Source organism: Leptosomus discolor, chromosome 2, assembly GCF_034619465.1.
Source record: "Leptosomus discolor isolate bLepDis1 chromosome 2, bLepDis1.hap2, whole genome shotgun sequence".
Classification (NCBI taxonomy): Eukaryota; Metazoa; Chordata; class Aves; order Leptosomiformes; family Leptosomidae; genus Leptosomus; species Leptosomus discolor.
In genome coordinates, this window is record NC_141392.1 from 40,048,395 (window position 1) to 40,058,176 (window position 9,782).

General features: G+C 41.4%; 1 protein-coding gene across 1 annotated transcript; it reads right to left on the reverse strand.

Moving 5' to 3' along the window:
• Positions 1-4,855: 4,855 nt before the first annotated feature.
• ZBTB18 (zinc finger and BTB domain containing 18) lies at positions 4,856-8,575 on the reverse strand. The gene is made up of 2 exons (XM_009953354.2): positions 8,563-8,575; positions 4,856-6,438 (listed from the first exon to the last, which is right to left on the reverse strand). Exons 1-2 carry the CDS (start codon positions 8,573-8,575, stop codon positions 4,856-4,858), a joined length of 1,596 nt encoding a protein of 531 aa, XP_009951656.1.
• Positions 8,576-9,782: the final 1,207 nt, after the last annotated feature.

The window sequence follows — 9,782 nt, forward strand, 5'->3', positions numbered from 1 at the left end:
GTTAGATTTCTTTAATAAAAGACCATATCTCTGGAAATATTTCCGTTTGGAAATCACATGGACACAGAGTGTTAATAATGAATCAGTTTGAAAACCCTGCTATGGAGGACTACATGACACTATTTTAGAATCAGTTTTCTAATTTTAGGGTATTTTTGCAGACTTGAAATGTATTTCACCTTCATTCTGAAGGAATTTGCGTTGCTTCAAAGTGAGGGGTGGGAGCAGGTAGAATTTTTCTCCCCTTCCAAGTTCTCCTCAGCTACAAATTGCGACAGCATTGTTGATCACAAAAAGGGGGGCTCAGGGTTTCACTTTTGGAAGTAGTTGGAAAAATGTATTTTAAAAGTTATATATTAGGAGTTCATTAAAAAGTTAAACCATTTGATTAGAGTAGAACTAATTGAGGCAGGGGGGCAAGTCAGTCAACAAATCACTCAATCCACTATCTGTAGGAGGAAAGCAGAGGGTACGCTGCAGCAGGGAGAGAAAATAGTGGTATCCTTCCTGAGCAGGGGGGCCAGCACAGCTGCTGACATGAGGCAGGTGAAATATACTTTTAAAGTTTTACTTAGGCTCCCAAGGTGATGCAAGTTTTGAAGGGATATACTGGTCTCACTTAGGCTCAGCAGAAGTATATGGGACTGTTTGGTATTCACTTTTACCCTAACTCGGGAGAGCACGAAAAGCAAAGCGGATCCCTTTCCCTCATTGGCCAGAAAGTTTTGTTTTAAACTCCTACCAAGTTCTTCTTCAAATTGCACCTAGAACACGTGAAGGTCTCAGTAAGTAGATGGTCTGAAGAATACTATACCTGATTCAAAGTCTCTGTTACACCAAAACCCTAAGTTTGAGTTTAGAGATGTCATTCATAATTGAAGAATACTAAGCCATCACGGGCAGTGGTTAAAAAAAATAGCTGAATAATATATTTAGTGTGTTCCCTGTGAGTCTTGGGCTAGAAGTACTCACAGTTAAAAAGTGACGACTATTATTGGCCAGAGAAAGTCTTCTGAACCTGTGAAGTTTAGAGCATAGTTTCCATTCCCGCAATTTGCCTTCGACCACCATGGCAACATGAACAGCGAGTATTTTCTTACCACATATCCTCAAGCCAAATAAAATGCTCTCTCATGCTTCATTATCTAGGGACTGTACCAAAGTTAAAAAAAAGAAAAAAAAAAAGAAAAAAAAAAAGAAAAGCTACAGCTATTTAGATATGTCAATACATTAAACCTTATGGAGAGAAGCAACACACAGGAGCATGTTTCATCTTTTCATTGAAGAAACACTTGGATAGTCACAAGCAAATGTGTGCTGCAAAAGTATAGATCATCTAGATAAAACCTAAAAGTATAAAGGATATTTTGAATTATTTTGTCGTTAATGGCTAAGTTATGTTTTCTGTTACCCTTCTGAAGACGGGCTCCTTCTAAGTCTAGTTTTATTTGGGAATCTACAATCCTTGAAAAAATCTTAATGTTGGAGAACAAATGGTGAATCTGCCTAGAGCCACATCCAAAGCTCATCAGCTGCACGGATTTCAGAACTGCAGTATTAGCCGTTTTTCAGTCTTGACGATACTTTAAACTGTCTTAACTACACATAACATTCTATCATATGAAAGCCTACAGAAAAGCTCTGCTGCTAGAAAAAGAGAAAACTATGCGGCTGAAAACGCTGACAAAAGGAAATGTTTTCAAAATATCTGTAATAGCTCAAAAAACCCCCCTCAAACAGAGCAAATGATGATTGAAAATTGTTACAAAGAATAAAACAGCAAAAAAGATCATTTTGGCTAAGTACAAATTGCTGTAGATGTAGGAATATAAGCAGAATAGCGTTAGGTACTGAGATTCACTTGGTCAAGGCACAACTTCAGCTGTACCTAGGCAGATGACAAATGTAATGAAATGTTTAAATTAAGATTTTTTTTTTCCCCTTCAAATTGGTCCTGCTGTCTTTGTTCCAGACTTCTAATTTAGCTCTACTTTCATATTCCCATTGGGCTCTGCAGTGCTGGTCTTGTTCCTAGGATGAAGTGGCCTCAAACAAGAATTCTGGGTATATCCTGCAACAAGCATCTAAACCAGGTCTTTTCAAAGGTTTCGCTAAGCTTCATTTTATGTTTCTTAAAGAAATGTTTAGTCCATAGGAGAAATTCCCAAAGAGATTTAGGATTATTTTAATTTTACTCTCTAATCCAGACAGTTTTGATATTATTACCAGTATTTTGGACATTTTGACTGACTACTGTAAGGTTGACGGCCGGTCACTACCCAGCCAGTGCTTCAGATTTAAGTTGTTGCCTTCTGCTCTAATGTTCTGATAGAGACTGAATACAAAAGAGTGAGCCCGAGAGAGCTCCTTGGGGTGAAATTAAGCCCAGAAAAGGAACTTTGTGCCTGCATAGATATTCGCATGTTAGCAAAATTACTGGAATTTAACAGATTGCTTCTGCAAAAGTCTTTGGGGAAGAAAAAAATAATAGTAAAAAAATCCCTCTACAGAATGATCAAGAGCTACACACAGAGAAATGCTTTCAAAACACAAGCATTTAATTTTTTTAAATGTTAAGTGAGATGTAAATATGTACGTTAGCAACAAAGTGCTCAAAAGCATACTGAAAACATATTCCATACACAGTTAGCAATAGAAGTCTGTACAAAAGTAATAAAGTTACACATTATAAAAAATACTCCGTAACTATAATTTAAAAGAGGGAAAAAAGACAAGGGAATTGATTTCTCAGTTCATATAATTTATTGCAGTTAGCACACAGTTTAAAAATTCACCAACACACCAATAGTACAAAACTAAACAGCATTATAAGTTATTCCCCCCTCAGGAAAATAAAACATACTATGATTGTCAAAGCTAGATGTCAGTCTAAGTTTTAGAACAAAAGAAGAATGTGAAACTAAGGAAAGGAAAAAAGCAATCACTCACGAGGACCACAAAAAAATCCAAGAGAAAGTCCATTTTCCTCAGACACTGATTGTCTTCTCTAACTTAAGAAAAGAATGTAGTTTTAAAACCTAGAAACTATTCAAGTAACTAAAGATAACGCTCCAAGGCCATTTTCACAGCTTTTTTTTTTGTTTTAAATGCCATTACAGCCAAATTAACACACATTTGACCAAATATTTCCAAAACAGTCCAGCAATACACAATGGAGTTTTCCATTCAGTATCTTAAGCACAAAAATAGGCTATGTTTACAGTAGTTAAGGCGATCAAATTTTAAACAAAAGCAGAGGAAAAAAAAAAAGGGGAAAAAAAAAAGGAAAAAACAGCAAACGTTTTCCATGCTACTCCCATAGACCTTATTTGTAAGTGCAAGACAGGAAAACAAACACTGTGCAAAATGCTTTTGACCTGCGTGTTGGTCATTAAAACCACACGTCAGGCTGCAGTCTCTGCTGCTTGGATACACATAGTCCTTCCCCTGCCCTCCCCCGGCCCCCCTGTCACTCAGGCCTGCCCAGGCCTTTCAGCCCGGGGCTGCTTTTTTTTGTTTTGTTTTTTTTTTTTTTTTTTTGTGGTTTTTTTTTGTTGTTTTTGTTTTTTTTTTTTTTGTTTTTCAGTCCACAGCCTCTTTTCAACGGGGGGGAAAAAAAAGAACGACCTATTGTGGTGGAGTGGTGCAGCAGGAATCCTACCAATGCTCATCTGGGGAAATGGACGCACCTCAGTTGGAGCTGGCGTGGGGTCTGTGCAATTAGAAGGGGTCTGGGGTTAGTAAATGCACACCGCACATGCAAATCTCGAAGCCTGGTTGTAAACATTCATTTTTTTTTTTTTTCCTTGTTAACGTAGCTAAATCGGCGACTCGTAGCTTAAGTTCTTCTCAACTTAAAGACAGTGGGAAAGTAAATTTAAATTAGATAAAATAAAAACAGTGCATTTCTCTTCTTCGTAACACCGGCATTTTCAGCAGTGTCATTTTTTTTTTTTCCTAAGGAAATTAAATAATTTTCAACTCACTCGTTAAAGTTATACAATGCAAACAAAGACAAAAATATACTGAAAATCATGCATTTCTGTAGCGTTAATATTTACTTTTCAAGACTCAACTAAGAGCATCAACACAACCTGCCAAGTTCTTTGATACCTCCCCCCGGCCCATGTAATCAATTACAGTATACAATAACAGTAATTCACATTTTTTAAACACACAGTTCATCACTGCTGAAGCTGCAATATCCTTTTTCATCCCAAGCAAACCTTCACGTAAGACAGAGTCCCAGTGATCCCAGTGTACTCTCAGGGTTTTTGTTTTATGTTTTTGTGTTGTTTGTTTGTTTGTTTTTTTTCCAGTGGGAACTGTCAGAAATCCAGAAGTTGCCATAATAAGTTTTAAGTCAACTGCTTGTTTAAAAATAGATAATCCAGCATTTCAGAAATTTTCCATTTGGGTCTAAAAGCATTCAGGTTTCCAACAGCTAGAAAGGACTCATGCAATTATAGAAATGTAAAGGAACTGACAAAATTGGGAGAGGATTTCTACATTCAGATTTTAAGAGGAAAATGATTGAGAGCTTAAAAGAACGCAGTGTTTTGGGGAGAATAAAGCCACGTCCAAATTTTTTGAATTGCAGATTCCTTAGAAGTAAAGTATCCGCTGGCTTCTATTCCGAAAAGGGGGAAAGAATACGCTCCGTAATTTGTCACTTTGTCGGATTACCTCTACAGTTCATTTTTATCAGAGTGCTAAATTAGTGAAATGCTCATGCTGCCTTAAAGTGCAAAAACAAGCTAATAGCCAAACTTTCAGTTCAAGGAAACAAGATTGCTTTTAGACTGTACCACAACTATATAGATTTATATATATATTATTTATATATATAAAAATTTTATTTCCAAAGTTCTTGTGAGCTATCTTCTAAGGTCCAGTCTCTGACAGTAGGTAAGCTCAGTGCTTCGCTTTTGACAGACAATGAGTTCACCAACTCACAGTGAAACTTCCGAATGTGTCTGTAAAGGTCTCCGGACTGTGTGAACCTGCGTTCACACCACTTACAAGCATGAGGCTTCTCCCGCGTGTGAACCACTGCGTGGCGGCTCAGGTTGTGGGAGTACTGGAAGCTCTTCCCACACTGGGTGCAAGTGTAGGGCTTTTCACCTGAATGAGTCCTCTCATGACGTTTCAAGGTGTACATGCAAGAAAAAGTCTTACCACACAATGAGCAGGTTGGGACATTGACATCGGTAGCAGGCTTGCTGCGGATCCCGTCCTGCTCTCGAAAGTGCGTGCTTAAATGGATCTGCAGGATGTGGGGACTAGGAAAGACCTTGTTGCAGAGAGGACACATGAAAATTTGGCCAGCAGGGCTAAGTATGTTTGACACGTAAGGGAGCAAGCTGCTGTCCATGTTTCCTTCCACCTGGACTCTCTCGTTCTCTGGAGTTATCATTTCATCATCGCTTGCCTTGTCTTCTCTGTCTAGCTCCCTCAAGACCGAATCTTCCCTCATTGGAGCCAGGTGGGCCGGCTCATACTGTACCCTGTTATTAGTGCTCACACTTTCTTTCACAGTGCTATGTTCCATATCATAGTCATTAGTGCCAACATCACTCTCATCACAGGAAGCCTCTTTCTCCACCTTCACCTGAACCAGGCTGCTTCTAAGCATGTCCTGCGAAGAGAAATAAGAACTGTTCAAATTTTCAACTCCTGAAAGGCTGGACTTGACAGACAGGTCCAGCACGCAGTCAACATCTGCTGAATCCCTCACGGAGGTGACAGACCTCTGGGACAAAGACTCTGTTGAGCTGCAGGGGCTGGCTACTGTTTTTCCAGCTGCTGCTGCGTGCGTCTCTGCCTCTCCGCCAGTCTGGGGAATGCCTGCTGAGTCTGAGGGCAATCTCATCCACATGTTCCCAGGCTCAGCCGCCAAGTCCCTTTTGCTAGGCAGGATGTTCAATTTTTCATCTTCTCCGTCGTCTTCATCGCTGGGCAAGTCTCCTGGCATGTGGCTGCTGCCGTCGGAGAGGCTCTCCACTTTGTCTGAACAACTTGAGGCGTCTTCCTCCTTTTTTGTACTGTCTGCCTCCGTGGTTGCTTTCTCTTTCAGCTTCTTTTTGCAGACTTTGACAATGTCATACATGTGGAGATAACTGGCAGCTGCTAGCACGTCTTCAATGGGCAAGTCTTTGAACTGGAGCTTTCCTTCGTACATGAATTCAAGCAGGAGAGCGAAAGCTGGGGCTGTAACAATGTCGCTGTTCAGATGAACAATGTCCCTTTTGTCCAGCTGGTCCTTGTAAAAGAGGTGGAAATACATGCTGCATGAAGCCAGTACAGCTCTGTGCGCTCGGAACTGGGCATCTCCTACCAGAACAGTGCAATCACAAAGAAAACCCTGATGTCTCTGCTCACTCAGACACTGTAGCAAATGTCTACTGTGGTCAGGAAACTCCATGCTGTCTTCATAACCTATAAGCAACGAGATTTTTAACAATTAAATGTAGGTCAGAATCACAGAGCTTACGAATCCAAGTTACTCCACTCCAAAAACCTCGTATTTATATTGCCAGAATTCTGGTACTTACACCACGCAGAAATTATTTAACACGCGTGTACAATGGCAACTCTTTCCCCAATCAACAACTGAAGTTAAGATTTCCTTTCCCTGGTAAATAAGCCGTTCTAATAAGCACATAGGTACATTTGTAATTTTTTTTAAGTATCGCTGCTGTTCATAAAATCTGTTTAACAGTTACTTTTTTAGGGAACTTCCTCCAGATTGTGTTCCTAGGAGGGCAGACCCAAAAAACAAAAAAACAAAAAAACAAAAACAAAAACAAGAAATTTTTTTTAACACTAAGTTTAAGAGATCACAGAGGGGAAAGAAAAAAAAAAAATCAGATCATCAATCTTCTTTTTAAAGTCAAATTCTAGTAAGAGGAGAGGTTCGCACATGAAGAAATGCTAATATACCCAAATCTGAAGGTCTTAACATTCATAAAGTAGAAAAATCATTCACGGGTGTCAGTTTATATCAACAGCAAAATCAAAGTTTTTAGAAATTTAGTTCCCATGGTTTTCTTCTTGTAGTAAGCACAGTTTCCGGTTTTAAACCTTCTCCATACTGTACAATAGAATATGAACATTTTTTTGCTAACGTGGAGAATTTACAAAAGAAACTAACCACCAAAACACCAATGAGCACCGCTTCCCCTATGCAGGACAGAAATTTCCCTCCCCTCCCACACCAGGCAGAGTTTGCAGTACCCAACTTAAAAAAAAAAAAAAAAAAAAAAAGTCATTCAACAGGAGCATGTGTGCATATTTAAAAATCCGTATCCTGAGTACTGCCCTTACCCAAGTATTTTTTTATTCACCTTCCTTGATGATAAAGAAAAAAATAAACTTAAAAAAGAAGCAGAGAAGTCAAAACTCAAGTGGAAAGTAAAATCTCTTAAAAACCTGTCTTAATCTATTCTTCTGTGATTGATAGCAATGCTATCCCAAACCATCTAAGCAGATCGTGGCTCTCTAGGCTGCCAGATATTATTGAAAAATCCTCATCCCTTGCAAACCAAGATGTACTAAAACTTACAACACAACCCCTACTATATGCTCTAAAATACCATTGCTAGAGTAAAGCACGAAGATTTACAATACAATCACTTTAAGTGCCCCACAGCCAACATCAATCCTAATCCTTAAGAGGGCTAAAAATAAAGATTGGAGGGCAGCTCACAAGGTAGCTGTGATCAAATTAGGAGGCTGAAAGGACAGAGAGGGACGAAGAAGGAAGCTTATAAACATCTGATCCAGCTGACTGTGGCCATATGGCAGCTGCTGCCCAGATAAAGAGATTAAGAATAGAGGAGTGCGATTACAGCTGTCTGGCCAATTCAGGCAGCTCAAATCTACAAGTTCTAAATTAGTCGCAAATACAAAAACTCCTTCAAATAATTATTGTTATGCTGAAATAAAAGATTTCAAATACTACATGTGAGAAAGAAAAAGACGAAACCAGTCAAGCCATTCTCCCAGCTACAGAAGTTTTTAAACACATAACTGATTTCTATCTTTCAGAAGCACTACAGCTGTATGCTACTACGGTTCTGAGCTGCTGGATATTTAACCATGAAGTTTAATGGAAGACTCACCCACAAACACATTTTAGCCAAAACAGTCCTCTTTTTTTAAAAAAAAATAAAAGCACACTTTTGTGTATTTCACTAAACCCCCCATAAAGTCATTGAAAAGATGCAATACAAGAACATAAAGTAGAACTCTCTTTAGGGTTGCCACTAAATCCATTGCAGTTTTGGTCTCAGAAATGAAGAATGAACTTGCTCTCTCCTTCTTCCAAATCAAGACATTCTCACAATATGCATTAAAGTTAATGGTAACAATGTGCCAAAGAACTGATACTCTCCAACTGCAGCCCAAGCCTTTTGACCAAGTCCACTTATCTACTTAATACTCAATTTCACAAATTGCCTCTAAACTTGGTTAGAAAAGTAATGTGATTTTTTTTCTAAAATTCAATAAACAACACACCAAAACAGAAATATGCTGTATCTAATCTATTGCTACTCCTACCTTTAGTACACATAAACCTGATTAAGTCCTTTCCTCTGAGTCTTGCTGGCTCCAGGTCTGTTAGATCGGTGGAAAAAAAGCAGACTAGGAGAGACAGATGCAAAGTGGAGATGATGTTAGAGAGGAATGAGATACCTTCTCCACACACAGATCTGCACACACTAACTCCCTGTCTGTGTGTTAGAATAAAAGGCTGAGGGATGGCAGGCTGTCAGCTGCTCTGACATCATGTTCAGATGGAAATGCTACCTCCAGCTGTGCTCCTTTTAATGCCATATGCTACTCCTCTACACTCCTGCCACCAGCTTTTTCTTAGGAGAACTTTTCTCTTCTGTTAGTATAAACAAAATACTTCAAAGTCTCTTTTTTTCAAACTTTCTAACAGGGAGAAAAAAAAAAAAGAAAATCCTAAACATATGGGGTTCTACTGCATTTGCAGCATAGCAACACTTCTGGCTTAAGTTAGAGGACCGCTTTATGTACTGACAGCACACCCCAGCCACGGGGTTACCCGAGAAACCCAGACCGGTTCGGTTTTACCGAGCCCAGAGGTTCAGTTAAAAGAAGAAATTAACCGAACCTATTGACTCAACTCGCAGCTCCCCGCTTCCCCGCCGGTCCTTTCCGTTTCAACGCTTACACAGCCTAAGTGACACCGAGCGCTGGGGCTCCAGCTCATTTACAGCAGCAAAGCAGTTAAGCTGGCCGGGACACTATTGCCAGCCTTCAGCCCTCCTCATAAACCGCTCTTCCCTTGCGGGGGCTCGGGCTGTCCTTTACCCGACTGCTGGAGCACCGGGACACGGGCCCCAGCCCCGCCGGCTCCCGCAGCCCCGCTGCCCCCCGCCAGCCGCTCGGCGGGGAGGGGAGCGGCGGTCGGCGTGGCCGGGCGACGTGCCCCTCGCACCGCCGGGAGCGGCCCCCGCCGGCCTCCTCCCGGCGACACTCACGCCCCGCTCGCCTCTACCAACTCGGGCGCTTCACCTGCCCGCTGCCGGGCGGGGGACGAGCCTGCCGCCCCCTGGGCCGGGCCGGGCCGGGCCGGGCCGGGCCGTGAGGGGAGGCGCGGCACCGCTGGCCGGCGGCGCGCAGCAAGTTCCCTGCGGGCCCGGCTGCCCCATCCCTGCCGGGCGGCGGCAACTTTTCGCCCAGGCTGCCCCCCCGCGCCCCAGGCCGGGGCTGGCCGCCCCTCGCTGCGCGGGGGCCTGGTCCCACCGGGG